General features: G+C 40.8%; 1 protein-coding gene across 1 annotated transcript in view; it reads left to right on the top strand.

Annotated features, from left to right (window-relative positions):
* TMEM245 (transmembrane protein 245) overlaps positions 1-24392 on the top strand; it is a gene marked incomplete at its 5' end in the record, with an annotated part of 79909 nt that overhangs the window by 8115 nt on the left and 47402 nt on the right. Inside the window, 5 exons of the mRNA XM_080611507.1 lie at positions 2198-2315; positions 3528-3629; positions 4520-4627; positions 15324-15536; positions 20250-20419. Coding sequence (XP_080467633.1) covers positions 2198-2315; positions 3528-3629; positions 4520-4627; positions 15324-15536; positions 20250-20419 — 711 coding nt within the window. The remainder of the gene's footprint in view (positions 1-2197; positions 2316-3527; positions 3630-4519; positions 4628-15323; positions 15537-20249; positions 20420-24392) is intronic.

Here is a 24392-nt window from a genome sequence, read left to right as displayed (position 1 = left end):
TGCTAAGCTTTTAGAAATGGGAATTGAGGAGTTATTGTAACTTACAACACAAAAAAATATTGAATACCTAAACCCTATTAGTTCTGTTACATGCATGGTTGAAAGCAGCGCAACAAGTTTTGCTTTGTTCGCTAGCAAACGTAGGTTTATGCACTGTTAGCCTCCTACTTTTGGCATATTTTAAATCAGAAAGTTTAATTTATTAAATTTAGCTAGTTTATCTTTAAATTCAAAAGCAAAAGAGTGAAATTGGCTTGAAGCTGGGTGTCGTGGTTTAAGCCCAGGCCGTAAATCAGAACCACGCAGTCTACTTCCCCCCCCACCTTTCTTCCCTCCGCTTCTGGAGGGACAGGGAGGAGAATCAAAAGAATGCAACTCCCACGGGTTGAGATAAGAACAGTTTAATAACTAAGGTATAACACAAATCACTACTGCTACCACCAATAATAATGATAAGGGAAATAACAAGGAAGAGAATACAATCGCTCACCAACCGGTACCTCACCCCCACCCCGCAGCCATCCAGCCCTTCCTGGAACTCTCAGTTCTACCTCCTGGGCATGACGTGCTGTGGTATGGAATACCTCTTTGGCTAGTTTGGGTCAGGTGTCCTGCCCCTGCTTCCTCCCGGCTTCTCCTCCTCCCTGGCAGAGCATGAGACTCACAAAGTCCTTGGTCAGGATAAACATTCTGACCAGTAACTGAAAACATCGGCTTTATCAATATTTTTCCCAGGCCGAAAGTCAAAACCACAGCGCTGCACCAGCTACTAAGAAGGAGAAAAACTGACTGCTGCTGCTGAACCCAGGACACTGGGGCATTTATCAAAAAGAAGATTCTGTGTGGCTGATGTTAGCAAGCATCTTCATGCTGAGTTATCTCTTGCAGTTACAATTGTGTTGTAATACGCCTTGTGAACAAATTAGTTAAAAACCTATGCTGTTCAAGAAGTGCTGCTGTGCGTTTCAGATAATTTTTTGTTTATTCATTGATGACTTTCCTCTTAATATCTAAGGGTTGTGTTAGAGATTTGTCTTGAGTCTACATTTGGCCATAAGCAGGCTCTGTTGCTGCAAAACTGAAGGTAAATAGCAGTGAAAAATTGGACTGATCAGCTTTGATAAGATTAGTATGAAGAGGGTATGTATATATCTGTATACATCTGTATGCATTTCTTGGGCATTTTTTAAATCATTGGGATTTACAGGTTTGTAAGTATAAATTTGAAGGTGCCTGTAACTGGTTATGGATAGGGAATGTTTGTTGAATTTGAGCCAGAAATATATTTATTGATTATTATTTTTTTTTATTTTAAAGATGCAGCACAGTTAACAGGTCTTCATACCACTTTTATTTCACATCTTCTACTGAGTAGCAGCTTTTCACCTCCTCTTGCCTCTTCTGGTTTCTGCTTTCTTTTCAGCATTTTCAAGCTCAAATTCTTCATCTCAATATTCTTAATTAGAATTCTGTGTTGTGATTTATCTGACGAACAGGGTTGTAAGGCAGTTTGAAGCAGCAAAACCAAAATGACCACATCTGCCTCTTGGTATGTTGTCACAGACGTTTTTCTGCCTCTTTAATGGTTTTAGTTAAATATTTGATAAATTTATATGTCACAAGACATTTAAAGGCATGACTGTGTTGTGGCCCAACACTGCTGAGGAACATGAATTTTTGTTGTGCATCCTTATGGCTATCTTTGGTTTATCCACCCCACACTTCCTTTTTTGTCTCTTTGGGCCGGAGCACAGGAGCTGACAAGCTGCTTTGTGCTCAGTTAAGTGGTGCCTTGCTGGCTCTGTCTCCCTGTGGCCCCACTGGGCTCTGTTTTGTTTAGGTTCTCACCTTTTGGTAATAGTTCCAGAGTAATTGCTTTGTCTCAGGTGCAAAAGCATCTTTCTTTAGAGTTTGTGTCCAGCAAAGCATATATAGTCCTGTTTCACATGAGAACCATACTGGAGGTATATCTAGCCTGTCCTTAGGCTTTGCACAGGCTTAACATTTCTCTTACATGGAGCAAAATGTCCTGTTTCAGAATTGACAGTTGTGAAATGTGGGCTTCGTAAAGAATTAGGACCTGAATTCAGTTTTTTCGATATGGCAGTTTGGGGTGCATGCATATACAGACGGACCAAAATATAGTTCTGTTGTACTCATGCATGTATACATACCTGTGTGTATTGTTTTCCTAAAGATATGGACCTTGGTGGTTGGTTACCTGCTGATGGTTTCATTTAAGTGGAATATAAGCACTGAACGTTACTTAAAAGCAGTCTCTGTCCCTGTCTGGATTATGCTGCTCTTTCACTTAGGTGAGTAACAAGAAGTTATTACCCTAATATGTCCGCTGGGATTCTTTTATCTTGCAGACAAAGCTACTTGCTTGCTCTTCCACTAAATCTTCATAATGGGCTCTTAGCTGAGCTGTTTTCTGCAGCTGCGATCTGCAGGCTGTTTTCTCTGCTCAGTAATTCTGGCTGCATGTGTCCAGCAGGGAGTGTTGGAGCAGGGAATGGGAAAGCATTAAGAAAGCAACATGTGTCTTCCACTGCTCCTGCCCAGCTTGTACTTCCCATGGCTTTCCCTTATTTGGCTCATAGACCTTGTACTTACTTACTAGCAGTAAGGAAGGGCTGGGGTCACATGTGGGTGGATTTAGACTTTCACTTGTGATTTTTAGTATTACTGTTTTTTGAGAGCCTTCCGTTAATCGAGGCTGAAGCTGTAAAATATAGTAGTAACAGAAGAAAAAAGTTTCTATCAGTAGTTAACAAGCATACAGTGTGATATCAGCAGTCAAATAAATTTGCCAGTAATCTGTATGATCTGTTAATACAAATAGAAGGTTATAGTTAGTAATATTAAGTATTTAATATAGAATTGTCAGATTGTATTATCGTATCATCTTATGGTGGAAGTATCATGCAAATAATAGAAGAACATCATGATGAAAGGTTTCATAGTATACTTCATGATTGACTTTGCTTTAGCAGCAGATTCCAAGGGTTGTTCTGACCATGTGGGAACACTTTCCTGAGGTTTTAAGCTACACATACTGGTTTTGCATTTGCTTACATTTTGGCAATCTTGTATTTGCTGGAAGTACTAGCTGGAAAGCCAAAACTCAAGAAGTGACTGCTTGATGCCTGTCTGTGGAGATTTAACATAAATGTAGATTGTTGGAGGTGGGAACTTGATTTGCGTCTGATGTCTGACATGTTTAAATGCTTTTATTTTCTGTGTATTTTCATGTAATTTTGCATTTGGATTTAAAAATTGTTCTCTAGATCAGCATGGTTTAAAGTCACTGAAGTTAGGAATGGTAACAGCTTGGTGAGAAACTTGTTCACCTGTGTTTTCTAGTCTTCTTTTCTGTGAATGTAAAAAACCTGTTTGCTTTATGACAGTTTCTGTCCAAATTATTGTTGATATGGTGCCTTTCTTGGTTTTGCTAAATGTAGAGTTTATTAATAGCATAATTTTTCTTAAAAAAACCAACCAAAACCCAACCCTGTGTCTTTCAGCTTCTGTGGCAGGTTCCTGGAGAATTCCTGTGTTTCTGGTTATAGTTTTTCTGATGACTGTAGGCATGTTGTATGAACAACAGAATGGAAAGGAGTCTTCTGGTAAGAAATGAGTCGTTGTTTCTTTTATTGTTGGAGGCAAAAGTTTTATAAAGTCAAGTAAAACATTCTGGACCATAAATGCAATATCATACTGATTGCAAGAATTGATGATAAGAGTTGTAGTAAGTTTCTCATGCTGAAGTGAAACTTTTGACTCTACAGAAATTTGTTGCGGTGGACTGATGTTTCTTTTCCGTAACAAAGTAGTGACTCTCATTGTTAAGCCTGATAGCTTAAGTTTACAGAATCCTGTATGTAGTTTCAAGCGTAAAGCAAGTCCAGGGAATTTGAAATCAGAAATGAGCAATATGGATTCAGTAGCTCCCGTAAGATTGAGAATGAGAGAAACTGAGACAACTGTATCCAGCAAGTTTCTTGTATCCAGTCATTTGTTTTTAAAATACCTCTTTCTTTAAATTATGATTTGTGTTTAGACTTCGAGAAAAACATGTTTTGCCTGTTGTGAGTCAGTTTTACATGAAAACAACTGTCAGGTGTTCCTTTTGAGTACTACTTGTATCATTATTTTGGGAAGCTTCCTGTCTTGCTGTTTTAGTTTTCTTGAAAATCATCATAATCTTATTTAGTAAAAGTGATTATCTGGTACAGAGATTTTTAGATTAATCAGACTGCCGGCAACTGTGAATGGCTTGGCTAGTAGTAGTCCATTATCAAGGAAACTGCTAAGTAAATAATGGGTTTTGTTGGTTTTGGCTCCTGGTGTTATTGTAATACTAAGTAACACTTCCTGTTTGATTATATTGACTATGTATCATATATGTTAAAAACTGACAGTGTTTATCCATATAATTCTGTTGCTTGACAGTTTCAGTGGATTCATTTTGAGCCTTAAGTTTTTCTTTTTTTGCGTACATGTATGTATTTTACAGGGGCAGAGCTTCCTGGTCAGATGATTTCCATTGCTGCTTCAACAATTGCCATGGCTATTTCAATGACAGAAGATGTGTCTGGTAGTGAACATTCCTCAAAACCCTCAGGTGACTGAATACTCTGTAAGAAACATTTGAATTTGCTCTGAAGGCATGAAATTGGAGGGAATTAAGAACAAATTTCAAACTAGTCCCTATCTTCTTCATCCTGTCCAAAACAGCACACATATACTTACCTTGAGAAACAGGTTTATCTGTTTTTAAAATGTTAAGATGACAATAACAGAAAAGCTGTCTTGCAAATGATAGTTTACATGGTTGCCTGTACCTTTAGAAGGCCTGATTAGGATTTTTTATGATTCATTGTTTTGGTTTGGGATTTGTTGGTCATTGGTTTGTTTGTGGTGGGTTGTTTTCTTTGTTAGAATGAGAGTATCTTTTCCCTATCTTTTTATTTTTTACTGTTTTAATTTTTCCTAGTCTTTTTTTGGTTTGTTGGTAGCTAAAAGATATAACTTGACTTCTGGACTGATTCAGACAGACTGGAATGATTTTTGTGTACATCACAGTGACAAAACCCCTCTTTGTTCAGCTACGGCATGCTCAGAGTCTTTCCTGTAGTGAGTTTACTTGACACTGTAGCTTGAATCACAATACTTTCACTTGCAGTAACACAACTAGAAGTCTGTAAGAAATGGCAGGAAAGAGTTGTAAAAAAATTGTTTTGGTGGCCATCACTAGATTTATATGCTACCATTATTTTTCTGTGTAGGCCTTTGATGGAATTCTACACTAGAAAGATAAGCTATTATGGAGATCTCTGGAAATTGAAAGATTTCATCTGTTTCCCGAAAGTAGACAAAACAGGTCATAGAATCATGGAATCATAGAATAGTTAGGGTTGGAAAGGACCTTAAGATCATCTAGTTCCAACCCCCCTGCCATGGGCAGGGACATCCCACACTAAACCATGCCACCCAAGGCCTCATCACAGTATCACACAGTATCACAGTATGTTAGAGATTGGAAGGGACCTCAAAAGATCATCTAGTCCAATCCCCCTGCCGGAGCAGGAATACCTAGATAAGGTTACACAGGAATGCGTCCAGGCGGGTTTTGAATGTCTCCAGAGAAGGAGACTCCACAACCCCCCTGGGCAGCCTGTTCCAGTGTTCCGTCACCCTCACTGAGAAGAAGTTTCTTCTCAAGTTTAAGTGGAACCTCTTGTGTTCCAGTTTGTACCCATTACCCCTTGTCCTATCATTGTTTGCCACTGAGAAGAGCCTGGCTCCATCCTCATGACACTCCCCCTTTATATATTTATAGACACTAATAAGGTCACCCCTCAGTCTCCTCTTCTCCAAGCTATAGAGACCCAGCTCCCTCAGCCTTTCCTCATAAGGGAGATGCTCCACTCCCTTAATCATCTTAGTCGCCCTGCGCTGGACTCTCTCCAGCAGGTCCCTGTCCTTCTTGAACTGAGGGGCCCAGAACTGGACACAATATTCCAGATGCGGTCTCACCAGGGCAGAGTAGAGGGGAAGGAGGACCTCTCTTGATCTACTGACCACCCCCCTTCTAATACACCCCAGGATGCCATTGGCTTTCTTGGCCACAAGGGCACAGTGTTGGCTCATGGTCATCCTGCCGTCCACTAGGACCCCCAGGTCCCTCTCCCCTACACTGCTCTCTAACAGGTCGTTCCCCAACCTATACTGGAACCTGGGGTTGTTCCTGCCCAGATGCAGGACTCTACACTTTCCCTTGTTATATTTCATCAAGTTATTCCCTGCCCAACTCTCCAGCCTGTCCAGGTCTCGCTGGATGGCAGCACAGCCTTCTGGCGTGTCAGCCACTCCTCCCAGCTTAGTGTCATCAGCAAACTTGCTGACAGTACACTCAATTCCCTCATCTAAATCCTTGATGAATATATTAAATAATACTGGTCCCAGTACTGACCCTTGAGGCACTCCACTAGATACAGGCCTCCAACTAGACTCTGCCCCATAGACTACAACTCTCTGGCTTCTGTCCTTCAGCCAGTTCGCAGTCCACCTCACTACCTGATCATCCAGACCACACTTCCTCAGTTTAGCTATGAGGATGCTGTGCGAGACTGTGTCAAATGCTTTGCTGAAGTCAAGGTAGACCACGTCCACCGCTCTGCCATCATCCATCCACAATGTTATTTCCTCATAAAAGGCTATGAGGTTAGTCAAGCATGACTTCCCCTTGGTAAAGCCATGTTGACTGCCCCTCATAACCCTCTTATCCTTGACATGCCTTAAGATGGCACCAAGGATAAGGTGTTCCATCACTTTCTGAGGGATGGAGGTGAGGCTGACCGGTCTGTAGCTACCCGGGTCCTCCTTCTTGCCCTTTTTGAAGACTGGAGTGACATTTGCTTTCCTCCAGTCCTCAGGCACCTCTCCCGTTTCCCAAGACTTGGTAAAGATGATGGAGAGTGGTCTAGCAATGACTTCCGCCAGTTTCCTCAGCACCCGTGGGTGCATCCCATCTGGACCCATGGATTTATGGATGTCCAGATTGATCAACTGGTCTCTAACCCATTCCTCATCGACTGAGGCAAACTGCTCCGTTGACCTAACTTCATCTGAGGTCTCAGGAGTACAGGGCTCTTCAGGACTGCCTCCGGCAGAGTAGACTGAGACAAAGAAGGCATTCAATAACTCTGCCATCTCTGTATCTTCTGTCCCCAGGGCACCCATCCCATTCACCAGTGGGCCAACCTTGCCTCTGGTGTTAGTTTTATCAGCTATGTATTTGAAAAAGCTCTCTCTGTTGTCCTTGACCCCTCTTGCCAGATTTAATTCTAAGGAGGCCTTAGCCATCCTAGCTGCCTTCCTACATCCTCTAGCAGCAGCCTTATATTCCTCCCAAGTGGCCAGCCCCTCCTTCCATGACCTGTAAACTCTCCTCTTCCACTTGAGCATACCCAGCAGTTCCTTATTTAGCCACGCAGGTCTCCTGGCCCTCTTCCTTGACTTCCTATGTGTCGGGATGCTCTGCTCTTGAGCTCGGAATAAGCAATCCTTGAATGTCAACCAACTATCTTGGGCCCCTTTACCTTCAAGCAGCCTTGCCCATGGGATTTCCCCTAGCAATTGCTTGAAAAGGCCAATGTTTGCCCTGCTAAAGTCCAGGGTTGCAATTCTACTTGCTATTCCACTGGTCCTACCACACAAGATCCTGAATTCCACCATCTCGTGGTTGCTGCAACCAAGGCAGCCCTCAACCTTTACTGCCTCGACCAGACCCTCCTTGTTAGTGAGTATGAGATCCAGCAGCGCTCCTCTCCTGGTTGGCTCATCCACCATTTGCATGAGGAAGTTATCATCCATACACTGGAGGAACCTCCTGGACTGTGGCTGGGTTGCTGAGTAGTCCTTCCAGCAAACATCAGGGAAGTTAAAATCGCCCATGATGACCATGGCCTGTGACTGTGAGGCCGCTCTCAGCTGCTTGTAGAAGGCCTCATCAACTTCCTCACCCTGGTCTGGTGGCCTGTAACAAACACCCACAACAGTATCACCCCTGCCAGCCTGCCCCTTAATTCTCACCCACAGACTCTCAACTCGCTGGTCCCCTGTCCCTGGACAGAGCTCAGTACATTGTAGCTGCTCTCGCACATAAAGAGCAACCCCACCACCCCGCCTGGCTGGCCTGTCTTTCCTGAAAAGGACATAGCCCTCCATGGGTATATTCCAGTCATGTGAGCTGTCCCACCACGTCTCTGTAATTGCCACCAGATCATAATCTCCTGACTTAACACAGGTCTCCAACTCCTCCTGCTTATTTCCCATGCTGCACGCATTGGTGTACAGGCATTTCAAGGAGGGAGCTGAGCTCACCAATTTCACCCTAGGATTATAGGATACCTCCCAGTCTTCATCAATTCTAGAGTGCTGCCCCACTGGGGCAAGCCCAGTTACAACCCCATCCCCCTTCGAATCTAGTTTAAAGCTCTCCAAATGAGCCCTGTTAATTCATGCCCCAGCATCCTTTTGCCTCTGTGAGATAAACCTTTCCCATGTGCCATCATCCGGTCTGGAGCCTTATAAAACCAGCCGTTATCAAAGAATCCAAAGCCCTGCCTGCAGCACCAGTCTTGTAGCCAATTGTTTATGGACTGAATTTTCCCATCCCGTCCCACATCATCACCGGAAGATGGAGGAAGTGAGGAGAAGATCACTTGAGCCCCAGACTCTTTCACCATCCGCCCCAAGGCCCTGTAGTCTTTCTTCATCCCCCTCAGACTGCGGGAAGCAGCTTCCCCCCCACCTGTCTGGAAGACCAGCAGCGGGTAGTAGTCTGTCGGGTGCACCAGGTTGGGGAGTGCCTTGGTGATATCCCTGATCCGGGCTCCAGGCAGACTACACACTTCCCTATGATGAGGGTCAGCTCTGCATATCGGGCCCTCTGTTCCTCTCAGAAGGGAATCGCCTACAACAATGACCTTTCTTTCTTTCTTGTCAGAGGCAGTCTTGAGGTGCGAAGTCGACCGCCTTTTCCTGTGTGACCTTGTAGGCTGGCCTTGCATCACATCCTTACCTACCTCTCCATCAAGATCCAGGGCCTCAAACCTATTACGGAGGGGCACCTGGGGAAGCAGGGCAGGAAGGGAGGAGGGTTGCCCACGACTCCGAACTGGAACTCGCTCCCAGCCCTCATTGTCTTTTTGGTCCCCTACCTCTGCGTGACAGATATAGGGCAGGGGCTGTCTCGGGCCATCCCCCTCTGTCAGAGAGCGCAGGGGGTCCATCCCCTTTTGGGGGGCATCTCCCTGGAACCGTTCCGACTGGCACGCCAGGGAGTTACATCCAGCCTGGCCTTCAACACCGCCAGGGATGGAGCATTCACAACCTCCCTGGGCAACCCATTCCAGTGCCTCACCACCCTCTCAGTAAAGAATTTCTTCCTTATATCCAACCTAAACTTCCCCTGTTTAAGTTTGAACCCGTTACCCCTTGTCCTGTCACTACAGTCCCTGACGAAGAGCCCATCCCCAGCATCCTTGTAGGCCCCCTTCAGATACTGGAAGGCTGCTATGAGGTCTCCACGCAGCCTTCTATTCTCTGGGCTGAACAGCCCCAGCTTTCTCAGCCTGTCTTCCTACAGGAGGTGCTCCAGTCCCCTAATCATCCTTGTGGCCCTCCTCTGGACTTGTTCCAACAGTTCCATGTCCTTTTTATGTTGAGGACACCAGAACTGCACACAATACTCCAAGTGAGGTCTCACGAGAGCAGAGTAGAGGGGCAGGATCACCTCCTTTGACCTGCTGGTCACGCTCCTCCTGATGCAGCCCAGGATACGGTTGGCTTTCTGGGCTGCGAGCGCACACTGAAGCTGGCTCATGTTCATTTTCTCATTGACCAACACCCCCAAGTCCTTCTCCGCAGGGCTGCTCTGAATCTCTTCTCTGCCCAACCTGTAGCTGTGCCTGGGATTGCTCCAACCCAGGTGTAGGAACCTTGCAGTTGTCATGGTTAAACTTCATAAGGTTGGCGTCAGCCCACCTCACAAGCGTGTTGAGGTCCCTCTGGATGGCATCCCTTCCCTCCGGCGTATCAACCGAACCACACAGCTTGGTGTCATCGGCAAACTTGCTGAGGGCGCACTCAATCCCACTGTCCATGTCACCGACAAAGATGTTGAACAAGACCGGTCCCAACACCGATCCCTGAGGGACACCACTCGTTACCGGTCTCCAGCCGGACATCGAGCCATTGACCACAACGCTTTGCGTGCGGCCATCCAGCCAGTTCTTTATCCACCGAGTGGTCCACCTATCAAATTGATGTCTCTCCAATTTAGAGACAAGGATGTCGTGTGGGACAGTGTTGAGAGCTTTGCACAAGTCCAGGTAGATGACGTCAACTGCTCTGCCCCTGTTCATCAGTTTCGTAGCCCCATCATAGAAGGCCACCAAATTGGTCAGGCAGGATTTCCCCTTAGTGAAGCCATGCTGGCTGTCACCAACCACCTCCTTGTTTTTCATGTGCCTTAGCATGCCTTCCAGGAGAATCTGTTCCAAGATTTTGCCAGGCACAGAGGTGAGACTGACTGGTCTGTAATTCCCCGGGTCATCCATTTTCCCCTTCTTGAAAGTGGGGGTTATATTTCCCTTTTCCCAGTCATTGGGAACTTCACCTGACTGCCATGATTTTTCAAATATGATGGCCAGTGGCTTAGCAGCTTCATTCGCCAGCTCCTTCAGGACCCACGGATGGGTTTCATCAGGTCCCATGGACTTGTGTACGTTTAGGTTTTTAAGATGGTCTTGAACCAGGTCCTCTCCTACAGTGGGCTCAAGGTCTTCATTCTCACAGTCCCTGCATCTGCCTTCCAGGACTTGGGTGGTGTGGTCAGAGCCTTTGCCAGTGAAGACTGAGGCAAAGAAATCATTAAGAACCTCAGCCTTCTCCAAATCCAGGGTAGCCAGTTCTCCCGATATCTTCCGGAGGGGGCCTACGTTGTCCCTAGTCTGTCTTTTACTCGCTACGTACCTATAGAATCCCTTCCTATTATCCTTAACATCTCTAGCCAAGTTCAATTCTAACTGGGCCTTAGCCTTCCTCACCTAGTCCCTAGCTTCCCGGACAACATCCCTGTATTCTTCCCAGGCCGCCTGTCCTTGCTTCCACCTTTTATAAGCCTCTTTTTTGCTTTGAATTTTCCTGAGCAGCTCCTTATCCATCCAAGGAGGTCTCCTGGCCCTCTTGCTGCACTTCCTTCTAGTTGGGATGCAACACTCCTGAGCTTGGAGCAGGTGATCCTTGAATAACAACCAAGAGTCTTGGGCCCCCCTGCCCTCTAGGGCTGTATCCCATGGAACCTTACTAAGCAGGCTCCTGAAGAGGCCAAAGTCTGCTCTCTTGAAGTCCAGGGCAGTGAGCTTGCTGCACGCTCTTCTCACTGTCCCAAGGATCTCGAATTCGACCATCTGGTGGTCACTGCAACCAAGGCTGCCCTGGAGCGTCACATTTCCAGCCAGCCCTTCCCTGTTGTTGGGCACGAGGTCAAGCATGACACCTCTCCTTGTCGGCTCCTCTATTACTTGCAGAAGGAAGTTGTGTTCCACACAATCGAGGAACCTCCTGGATTGCTTGTGCCGGGCTGTACCTTCACTCCAACAGATATCAGGGTGGTTGAAGTCTCCCATGAGAACAAGGGCCTGTGAGCGTGAGGCTGTTCCTATCTGCCTATAGAGCACTTCATCCACAGATTCCTCTTGATCAGGTGGTCTGTAAGAGATCCCCACAGTAATGTCCCCCATCGCTGCTCTGTCTTTAGCCTTGACCCACAAACTCTCTGTTGAGTGCTCATCCGTCCCCAGACAGAGTTCCATACTCTCCAGCCTATCCCCTAACATAAATAGCAACTCCCCCTCCCCGCCTGCCAGGCCTGTCTTTTCTAAAGAGCCTGTAACCTTCCATTCCAACACTCCAGTCGTAGAAGCCATCCCACCATGTTTCTGTGATGCCTACTATATCATACTCCCGTAGTCGTGCACACATCTCTAATTCCTCTTGTTTGTTTCCCATGCTACGGGCGTTTGTATAGAGGCATCTGAGCCGAGCTCCAAATGAAGCTGGCTCATTAGCTGGAGCAGCTGGGATATCTCTGCATCGCTCCGAGCATTTATTGTAGGTGCTGACAACTGACTGGGTGTGTTGGTCATTAAACTTGACAGAATGTGAACTTAAAAAAGTTAATTTTTAAATATAAAAAAAGAAGCTTTAGACAACTTATTCTTTTCTTATCTTTGTTGCGACATTTTAACATCATCAGTATCATCAAAGCAAATATAAAACCCTATGGATGCACGTCCTGAAATGTGAGAACGGAGCGTCATGGTGACAGTTCTCTTACATCACTGTCTCTAATTTTGGAAATGAGATTATTATTTTAGCTGGATTTTTGAACATCCGGTCAAGCAGCACTCTTCCACAAATGTGCTGTTAGTGGTTGTGTTCTTGTTTGTTGCCCTCCTTTTTTTTTCTTCTTTAACTTGTCAATTGATTTTTTGCTCTTCAAACATTTTTTTTCCCCCTGTTTTCATGTTCTAACTTTTACTGGCCAAAAGAAAACTGCAGTGGTTTTACAACGGTGTCTTTTGTCATGAATGTGATTTTGACTTATTTTCTTGAGACAGTCAACTAGATGGCTTTTTTGTCTTGCAAATTCTGTTGTTTTCTTTCACAGCAGGAAAAGAACAAATATGGAGTTTCCTGCTTACTCCAACCAATAGTTCAAATGATTTTCCAACAATCTGTTAGGAATTAGCATTCTGGTCTGTGATATGTGTAAAGTATCCTTTTGTTCATCTTTGGTTTGGAATGGTGTGAATGGTAATGAAACATTATTCTTGTACAGAAAAGATTTTACCTGCCGGGTTAAGAAACTATAGCTCTTGGTTTTCCTTTGCAGTGAATTTTGGATGTTTTTTTTTCTTTCTTAAAAAAACCCCAGCTTTTAATCTTGAAATTAGAGAAAGATGTGGTTATTTGTGAAGGGTGTACTTTGATCCTGGTGTTCTGAAGGACTTTTTAGTTACTGATGATAAAATCACTTTTTCATCTAACTCTGAAGATTTTATTCTGATACCTTCTCCACAGGGATGCAAACACTTGCTTCCCTGTTTATGCTGTTGTTCCTTCTCCTTTTAATTAAAAAAGAGGAGGAAAATAATTCAGAATACTATGCCAGCAAGAAGTTGACTTGATAGAGAGCATACTATATAAAGAAAAAAAGGTATCTTAAGATGGCCTGGAAAATAATCTTTTTTTGTTGTTATGATGTTTGAATAAGTACGATACATACTGATTTTGCTAGAATTCTTTACAAGTTATTGTGTTAGCAGTTTGGGAAAGACTGACATACTTTCATTATTTGAAAGACAGGTTTTTTTATATTTTATCTCTAAAAATATCATAAAGCACACTACATGGGGTTTTACACAACCTGAAGTCACTATATACTGCTTTCAAATTTGTGTTCCTTTAGCACACTGTAAGCTGGATCCATTTGTTTCTATTAGTACTCTTCCAGTTTGTTTAAAAATAGATTGAGCAGTATAGGGGAATGATAGAACCTCTATTATGACAAAACCACTTTATCCTTTAGGAAAACTTCTGTTTACAGATAACTTCCTCTCCCCTTATGAAAAAATAATTCATATCTTTTTCTTCAAAATTTAGTTTGTATGGTAAGGCTGGCATTTCATCACTTTGAACTGATTTGCCAAGAAGCATTCCACCTGAAGCTTCTGTTGTGTTTAGCTGCTTGCAGAGATCTTCATTCAGAATGCATGCTCGAATTCCTTTAGGAGTATTCTGAAGTTCCACCAGATATCTTACCAGCAACAAACTGATGTTTCTGTTGTCATCCCAGTGTCTATCAATTGAGTGAATCGATAGATCTGCATTATTGTATTAGTGTGGTGGGGGAAGAGTTTATAAGCTCTAAAAACAGTTCCACTTACTTGTAGAACACCAGTGCAGACTTCTACAACAGAAGAGAGTTCATCCAGTGTCTGAAGCTACAGACTTTGTCACTTACCACGATTGTACACGTATGACAAATCTGTCTTGTCTTTCTGTACATTCTAGCTGTCTTGCTTTAGAGTAGGAATGGCTTTAGTGACACATGGTGGCTAAAATTGCACATGTGGAACATGAGTGATACGCATGTAGTATATTGTAATACAGTTTTTACTGCAGTTTTCCTTTGTGGGAGGAAGGTGGTTGGTGTTGATGTGACACAAGTCCAGAAAAAGGATTGTTTTTATTGCTGCAGCATGTACCAACATGACAAATTGCCTTTTATTCTTCAGCATATTCTTTCAGCAACCTGACAACTTTTCAGATTTTCTTGTGTGTGCGTTCTTCCACCGTGGCTGCAAATTTTTCTCAAGTAATGGTGTGTGGGAAGTGTGTGCGTTTTGCCACCAGCATGTGGCCTCAGTAACATTAACACTAGTGTTCTTAGGAAGAGATTCTGCATAAAGCAACTGAAAATGGATTTGGTGTCTCCCGTACTAGATGGATTTACCAACTAAAAAATTAAATAAATGAACTGCTATGTTATCATACAAGAACTTCAATTTGGACATAATGTTTTTGCCTGAAATGACTATTTACTATTTATTTATAAATGACTTTAAAACATCAGTTCACATTCTTGAATTGGATTTCATGTTTACTAACTGAATGAGATTTGTTACCCACTAATTTATGCTTCCTCTTGTTACTAAAATATAATCACGGTGTGTTATGTTTGTAATGTGAGTGTTCAGGAAACTGAAAAGCATAGTAAGAAATTTATCAATGTATGCTGTATGTTTATGTTTAAATGAACTTTGAGCAAATCTAAGATTTCTTTTTTAGTATTTGAAGAGAAATCAAGGATTTCTTTAAAGGCTTTAGATTTCATTTAGTAGTGTTTTGTCAGGGTTTTATGTATCTTTGATAAAAATATTTGGCTTGTAATTTACTTGCAGTGACAGGAGACCTCTTAGAGGCTGTAGCATCTTTTCTACTCCTACCAGCATTGCTTTGTATGGTGTTGAATGATATGGGAGAACTTACACAGCCCAATGCTAGCTTTTCAAAATTGAGATTGGTGACCAGGTTGTCTCTACCTCTTAAATAAATTGCCAAAAGAAACTCCAAAGCCCAATCAAAAAAGAAGAGGTTGATTTGCCACTAGGGAGCGTATTCTGTCCTGTGGTGAACATTAATGTGATCATTTCCACTTCTTTGTTTGCATTTGTTCGTTTTAGGCACGACAGAAGGTGATCAGCCTCCACAAGCTTCATCATCTGCCTCCTCCTCTTCATCCTCTTCTGGGAGCAGACAAAGAGCTGAGATTGGATCTTTTCTTAGAAAAAAGAAAACTAGTGATATTTACTTTGTAACACTTGTGTGGGCCATTGTCATTGTCCAGATCTGGCTAAATTTCTGGATTGTGCAGCTTTTGCCGGTGCCTTTTGCAGGTAATAAGTCAGTTATTAGAAACATATGTTTAATGATGACTTTGGATAGCCTTAGGCTTTGTGTTAAATAAGGTAGAAGGAAAGGCTTGTAAGCTTATGAGTTTTAATTTAAAACTTTTCCACAACTTTTTGTTAAAATGAATTATAGCTTCAAGCAGGTAGATGGATGTGCACTGTCTGCTACCATGTGGAGGACAACTCTGTAAAATTGCTTTGTGTGTTGACTGTTGTGATTACCTGGAATAATTTAGTGACATACATTGTAAGAGTAATTTGGCTTAGAGTGCTTTGGTTTTCTTGCACTTAACATCGTGTCTTTCATGGCTTTGCACCTATGGACAGAGAATATTTTGGCTGTTACTTAGTAGTGAAGTACAGCTCATGCTAACTTTTAATTTTCATTTAAAATGGGTTGCTAGGCTCTGTGGACAAGTCACAAGGTAAATTTGATTGTAATTCTAGCCCTGAGGTTAATTAGCTTATTTGCTTCACATCTACATGCATCTGTTCTTTTATATATCAAGCAAGACTGTAATAGTTATGCTAGCTATCTAAAGAGGTTATTTTAAAACTGAATGCCACTTTTTCCAATACTGTTTTGGAGGATGAATAGAGAAGATGGGAACTCTGGAAATATGCATGAGCTAATAAGAATCTGAAGGCATTTCCTCCTTTCCCACTCCTGTAAACAAAATGAGTTTCCTAATTTGCTTGGATTTTCTCTAAGCTTCAGTTAAAATGCTAATTTTCAGCATTTTAAATGTATTTAACATTAAATGTAGATATTTTTCCCTTTTACCAAGGGCTGTCACCAGCTAGCAGCCAAGTACCTGCAGACCCAGCCAGTCTTTTCCTGTCTTCTGGTGTAGACTTATTCATGACTGCATCTCCTTTGAGGAGGTACCAGCTCGGGTGCCTCCTCATCCCTAAGCCACAGTCCCTTTGAGAGGTGTACCTGCTCCAGCGTGGGTCCTCCGTAGGACACAGTTCCTCCAAAGGGTGTACCTGATCCACCATGGAGCATTTCTACTCCCTTGGGCTTTTTTTTTTCCTTCTGTTCCTTTTGTTCTCTACTCACTTGTTCTCTCTGTGTTCTGTCTTCTTTTCCTGCTCTACTGTTTTCTGCCCTTTCTTAAATGTATTTTCACAGTATTTTCACAGTATTTTCACACCAGTGCCTGGTGGACTCAGCTTTGGCCTGTGGTGGGTCCATTGTAAAGCCATCTGGAATAGTTGTATCTGGCACAAGATAGCCCCTGGTCTTTCCCCATAGAGGCCTCTTCAGTGGCCACCCTGCTACCAAAACCTTGTGATTTACACCCAATACACAAAGACATTATTGTTTAGTTGTGCATATGGAAATAATTTCTGTGGGGCCATGCTTACAGGTTTGAGAGGCTGTGAACTGTTAAGAGGCATTGGTGAAAGGAACAACCGCATGTTTGGCTGTCATACTGTAGCAGCAGCTAAAGGGTAATATGATGGTTAGGCATGTAAATAGCAAGAGGAGAGAGGGGTTTGAGCTTTGTTTCATTCCAGTGTAGTTGCTGCAGAAGTAACTGCCGGGTTTTGCTGTCTGAGCATCATGGGAAATGGTGATGGCAGGTTGGATGTAGCTCATAAATAAATCATAAAATGATAAATGGATTAGAAAATACTTTTTAGTCTTTCTAGAAGCAGAGCTTATGTGACTTAATTTATTGAAGAGAAGAGTCAAGAAGTGACCTGCCACTGTTTGGAAACACCTACTTGGATGGGAGAAAAAAATGGGTGCAATAGTTTTGCAGTTAGGCAGACAACGGTTTTAAGCTTGAGCCGGAGGAATATAAATGAAAGTGCACATCTGTAACTGAAATGGATGAATACTGCTGTGCCATTCATTAGGTCTAAAATAGCTACCCAAACAATAAAGTTAAACCAATATAGAAATTGATTATAAGAATATTCATGACTTGTTGCCTTAGCAGTGACACTGGACCATTAAGTGCTTTTTCTTGACATATAACTGAATATAGCTAGATCATCACAAAAATAGTATTAAAAGGCAGTATAATGATGAATACAGATTTAGAAGAGGGAGCACGTTAAGTGTCAGAAGGTGAATGAAACGATGATAAGCTGGATTGTTAAAAGAGAGGTGGCATTAAAAATACGTAGTAGCGGAAAATAGGAAAGCTTATAAAGCAAGTTTCCTTGCAGCTATTCAGGTTTTAAGGACACTAGTAACTTTAAGCACTTCTGAGACATTAAGGATAATGCTTCTAGAATGTAAATAAAGTAACTCCCTAAAACCTTAAATAAAAAAGTGTTAATTTCATCAGAATTCCTTATGTCTGTAGACAGGACTTACATGAAGTAGAATTTAGATTATTAGAAATATCTTGGTACCATTAACAATTTTCCTTGAATGCATTTTTACTTTGGTAGAATTAGAAGCTCTTTCAAAATTGCTTTATGTAGAGGGTGGAAAAAGTATACCATAATTATATCATAAAATGAAATGGTGAAACAATGACTTTTGAATTCAAAAGTTAAGCAATAAACTAGGCTGTGGAACTTTTGTGGTATTTTGTTCAGTGATGTGAGGTTGGGAATCCTGGTACTGTCTGTTTTTAAGAGCTTTCATTTACTACTTTGCTTGTTCTGTTGCATCATACTGTTCATTCTGTGTTTGTCTTCATGTAATTTTCTGCTTCCTGGAGATGTTTGAAATGTCTTAATGCAGCCTTCCTCTTTTGCTCACAACTTCGTAATAACAGTCCTCCTTTAGGTTTTTCACTCTTCCCCTTTTTAACCTAACATAATTATGGCTGTGTGATTGATTGGTGTGCCTCCTGATGTCACCTTTGCAGTGAGTGTACACTCAGTTATTTTAGAAGATATTATTTAAACTCTTTTAAATAGCAGAAGGTTAGAATGCCATTTAAGGAATGTTGTTCACCTTGTAAAATGCAAGCTTGCCCTGTTTTGGTGAGCAGCAGTTTGTGTATTTACCATGAGTTGCATTTCATCATATAAAACTTCGACCTGTAACCTGCAACGTGCTGTCACACGTTACTATTTTCTTCTATTTTGTACGTTTACAACATGATCTTTAGTAGAAAGATTATTATAATATAGTTATTTCTTCAAAAGAATAAATCCCATATTTGCCACATGGTGGTGCCAGAGGGTAAGTAAACCAAGCGTTTGCAAATTGTTGCATGAGCTCTCTATGAACAAGAAGGTGAAATATTGCACAAGTGGCTTGCAGATAATAGGCTCGTGTGCAACTTTAATAAATGCACTGTTACTAAATTCTGGTTTAAGAAAAAATGGGGAGAAATTTGGAGAATTATATGATTCTTCTGCTAGTAATTTCACTTTGTTTTTCTTTAGAACCATAGTTTTCAGTATTTGGGGATGTGGCATAATTTTGTTGAAAGATTTGTGTATCAGTTAATGGCAGGACTGGGTTGTGAGACTTTCTCATCTGTTACTGCTGTGTAAAATAATTGTGATCCTTTATGTATCTTGTAATTTTTTTGTGACTGATATGTTTGCATCAATACTTCGGTGAAATCAGCTGTAATACAAATCTTTGTTTATCATGTGAATTAACTCCTGTGTTCTGATGTTAAATGTGCCAGTAGCTTTGGAAGATTACTATTTTCTTCTCAGTGATGAGAAGGTGGATAATTTGAGAGGTGTAACATTTTGTTGAATAAAAAAAGAATATGGCAAATATTTCATGACTGTTAAAGGTCTGTTAGCTTCCAAGGGAAGTTTCATATGTATCACGCTTTTCTGCTTTTATGTTCCTGATTGTGATGATTCACAAGTTTTGCACATGTACTCGGTAAGTAAGCAAGCACAGTGCCATCACAAAATTGGAATCACAAGCCTTACGCAAAAGTCTCTGGGCTTTATTTCATGACAACTAAGCAGACATGAGCTGGATATTTCTGTAAATAAAAGGCTAGACATTTCTAGTGTTGTTGAGAAACTATTTTTGAGTGGATTTGTTAGAAGTGTTGGAGAAAAGCTCTTTCTGGTAGCAAAATTTTTCTTTTGCGGGAGCAGTTGTAAATATTTCTTGGTTGTCTGGTTTTGAGGATCAATGTGGATTTTTTCTGAAGCTTTGTGTGATCATCGTCAAGGCAAGATAACAGGCTGATCTCAAAATAATATTTTTGATGTTTAAAAGCAAAATTAATCAGTAGTTGTGTTTCAGTAGTTGAAGGTTTAAATGAACACTACTGTGAAATGACACATGATCTGTTGTCAGTTCTTAAAGGAAAGATACAGCTTTAACAGTATAGAAGGCCTAGAATGTAAGAATTGAGGCTGAAAATTTTATTATATTTATAATAAACCATTAAGTTCTGGATGTGGTATTTTATGTGTAGTCGTCTGGGATGTTGTATGTGTGAAGATGCAATAAATCACTATACTGCAATCATGGCATGGTACCTGCTTATCCCAGGCCTTGCTCAAATCTGCTAACTGTGTAATAGGTAGTGTGCAGGCACCTTTCTTTTGCTGCCATCCAGATTCCATACGGACAAGCATGGTTGTAAAATGAGTGAAGAGAGTAGTACTAAAACCACTTGAAAATTTTGAAAGTGGTTCCTAATGGGAACTAAAACTTAAGAATCCTTTTTTCTTTTTATTAGTCTTGTGATGGGGCTCCTCTGAAATCTCTAATACTTAATTTCCTTCTTGTGGTTACAGTTTGGGCACTTAAAAAGCTCGTGGTTCATTTTGGAGTTTTGAACTTCATGGCAAACCATTGCAAAAGTTGGTGGCAACTTGTTGAAAATTTTGTGAAGGAACGTCAGGAAGCTCTTGCTCCACAGCCTATCAGAGGGCTCGGAAGAGTCATGTTAAAGCTTGACAGTAAGGTATTTCCACTTCCTTCCTTAAGCAACTTGAATTATTTTTTTTTTTTTTTTTTATTCTCTGTTCACTCTATGCTGAGGTATTTTAATTCTAAAAATAAATGTCTGTCACTAATGGACATGTCTCTCATGTGAAACTGTATCTGTTTTATGGTGTTTTTTAAACCATGTCTCTTCTGTCACTATTCACTCTTATAGTACACATTTAAAATTTGTTAAATGACTACATGCAAAGCTTGACAGAATTCACTTTTTAAAGGCTGAGCTAGCTTTAGGAGACTTCATATCTGAGTAAGGCAAACTTCTTGTGGTTCAGGCATCTTACCTGATTACAAAGATACTGAAGTTAAGTTTGATGAGCTTTAATCTGGGTGATGAGATGTTCCTACTTCTGTTGTGAAAACATAATTTAAAAAACAAGCCATTTTATTCTGTAATTAGGGCCTGAGCTAGATCCAACACTTGTTTATACTGTGTAGAATTATAGTTGTTGAACACAGTGGCATGTTGATACAGAAGGAAGGCTTTCCTCTGTAAAAAGAAGAAATATGTTGCATAAGGTATTTGGAAAGTACCATAGAATAAAGCTTGTGTGCTCCCCTCCCCTCTCCCCCACTCAAAGTGCACCCACATTTGCACTGCAAATTGCAGAGCTGGAAGGCTCCATGAAATTTAAGAAGGCTTCTCCATTTAGGATTGTGAGCTTTGCCTTGACCTGATAGATTATTTTCTTTGTAATAGCTATGTCAGTGTGCAAGAATGTGATTTGTGTAATTGTGTGTTGAAGTGTTCTCTGCTTTAGAAAAAGCTGCTACCTCAGAGTTTCTATAACTGAAGAGCTGAACCCTGGAAGTACATTTGTCAGAGCATCTGTATCTTGGCAGATCCATCAGCAGATTATAGCTTTGAATTCCTACAAGAAAAGGAAGAGTTTAAGCCCAAGTCTAATGGGTAAATGGATGTCAAAAGGTCAACAAAAGCGTTAAATTGGCTGTAGGAAATAAGTAATGATCTCACTGTGTTCATTGAAGAATTTGAAAAAGGAAAAGCCTTTCAGAATATGGCTATGAACAAGCTAAAAGGGGGTTTCCAAAGGTATTAACGTGGAGATAAAGGCTTACATTATACAAAGCTTTTCATGAAAATGTTTTGTAAGTAATAAGACTTTCTAGACACAATATTGTATGTATTTCATTAGTTGTTTAGTGTCCTTGTATTGCATAACTAAGCAATGCCGTATCTTTCCTAATACCACTAAGTCTTTTCTCCTTAAAGAAGGTAGGGCTTTTGTCGTAATGTGCAACAGAACTTCACACTCTTCAGCTTAAATGTATTTAAGGTCAGTTTATATTCATGTTGTTCCTGTCTAAGCAGAACAGTGTTGGCACAACTCATTTCTCCATATACTCCCTCCTCATTTTTTAGATGACAGTCGTATGCCTTCTGAGTCTGTGCTATGTGTATTAAAGCAATTCAAGCTCTCCTAGCCATTATAAAGACATTTGATAGTCTGCATAATTTTAATTGCTTGTGCCTATTCTAATTACAGTTCACCTGGCTTTATCATGGGTGGCTGGAATTATATATGGTCTTCCAATGCTTAGCACACTAATGCTTTCATATCTTCGAAGTTCTGTTGGATATGCTTATTCTGTGGTGATGGTGGATGAATCTTACCTTGTGAGAATTTGAGAAGCAATGCCACGGGATATTGTCAGTTGTGATTTTTGCAGGGACAGGGAAAGGAGAGGAAAGAAAGTAACATCCTTGCAAGTTTTTTTAGGAAGCTGTAGGAAGGGGTTTATTTATTTATTTATTTATTTATTTTTTTAGGAAGTTTTTTAGGATGAGCTGTATTGAAGTTGGATTACCAAACGTTTTGGCTTCAGTAGGCACTGTTAAAGAAGCTGTACAAATATACAAACACAAAGTAGAAATCCATGGAGTAAATTGTTACAGCTTACATTTTGTGCTTGTATGTGAGAGAAACCAAGATTGAAAGATTATTTCCTTTGCAATCGGATTTTTTTTCTTTTCTTTTTTTTTTTTTTTTCCCTGAGCTGAATCTGCTTTTGGTTTTGGTCTTTGTATACTGAGTTAACTGGAGGTCAAATCTCAGTATCAGAAGGTATTGAGGCTTTTAGCGAAGTACAACAAGGCATTGACAAGATCTGTGTCACACACATATTTGGTGGTACTACTTGGTCTTTCAAAAGTGGTATGCCTGATTAAGAAATAGCTCCAGTTTTGAGTAAAAGGTAGTGAGAATGAAGAAGACCTCTTAGAGTAGCATGTCTTCCTCGAAGCTTAGGAAGCTAGTGTAGATGGTCTGGAAAATAATCCATTATGAGAAATGGGAGAGTACTGTTCATGCATGCCAAGCTTTGAGTTTTGCTGGTTATGTTTCTTAAATAAAAGCAGGAAGGAAAGAATGCTCTTCTTTCCCACTACTTACCAACCTATGGTTATCTTGGAAATGCAGAAAAATTTGAACTGAAGAGAAGTTCTGATCAAGAAGAAAGACAGTAGGGCATTCCTTTTAATTTTCTGTATAGACAGTGGGTCAAGCTGTGCCTGCCTGTATGTGCAGGCCTGCTTTAAATACAGACTATGGAAATAGGGTGTTCTTCACTCCCTAGTGGGGCATTAGTGCCATGGAGCCAGCAGACAGAGCAGTTCAGGTATGAGAGGCTTCCTGGGGAAAGAGTAGAGAGGTTTCTTTCGTCATCCATCACTCATCTTAAAACTTAATAGACGTGGCATCATGCATGTTCTTACAACAGTCAGGAACAAATAATTAGCTTCACTAATATTTATTCCTTTTTTTTTTTTTTTTTTTTTTTTTAAAGAAGACTTTTCATATGGTGACAGTAGCTTTATTTTGACTAGGGTTTGTGGGGGAGTTCAGCAGCATAGGCAGTTGCTCAAGTGCAAGCACTAGACATTTTATTAATTAGGATGTAGCTAGTATTTTGTATGCATGCTTTCTGGTAGACTTCAGTGAATCTTGTAATTATTATATGTTTTTCTAGGTATAGTGTACTGGAATTTTTTGTATGGAGGACTGGAATAGATTGTTTAGACTTTGGGTAAAGTCAAGGTTTGTTTCTTCTGGTACCAAATTTAGCACATAGTTAAACCAAGCACAGAAAACAGGCACAATCTCTACCAGTTCTTGCATTAGTTTAGGAAATACTCCCATAAGCATGTAAGAACTTAACATAAGCAGCTTTCCAACAGAATACTGGAAAAGTGGCTGTAGCCTTACTAATTTTGGATGACTTGAAGATTATAATTAAGCTGTAGTCCATTTTTAAATGTAAATTGATTACATTTCTAGAACTACTTAAACACCAGTATTGGTAAGATAGCAGGCAGGTAGAGCCTCCCAGATGTTAAACATTAATAAAAAAATATTTTTGACGTATAATATTGTTTCGTAGTTAACTGTACTTATCATCTGATTTGAGGAGGCTGAAATTCTAGAAAAATACCTAAGATTTCCATTCATATTTTGCTAAAATCTCAGGCTAACAACAGAGCTCTAGCTTTTGTTGCATTGGACTTTCAAAGTCAAGATATATGTGGCTATGAGATCTACATTTTCCCCCAAATGAACCTAATGTATAGTGGCTTTTAATATGCAGAAGTAAAGTTAAAGGCAAAAGTAGATTATTTAATTGGTAAAAAACTTCACCTTTTTTCATTGATAAATTATTCCATAGGTGAAGAGGTAAAATAGAAACAAACTCTGCAGTGTCAATTTAAAGCTTTTGAAGCTTTGTCATTGCTTTCCATGGCTGATTCTTTCCATGAGTAGTAAAAGCTAATAAAAGTGGGTGCTTTGTAACATTTTATTCTCATGTTTCCTGATGTTCATGTTTCTTTGTAAATCTGCTTCTTGCTTCTGATATAACTTAATTAACTTTCTGAGTTTTTTTTTTTTAATTTGAAATGTTCCTACATTTTGTTTTCA

This window comes from Psittacula echo, assembly GCF_963264785.1.
Source record: "Psittacula echo genome assembly, chromosome: 2".
NCBI lineage: Eukaryota > Metazoa > Chordata > Aves > Psittaciformes > Psittacidae > Psittacula > Psittacula echo.
This window is presented reverse-complemented; position numbering and strand designations above follow the sequence as displayed.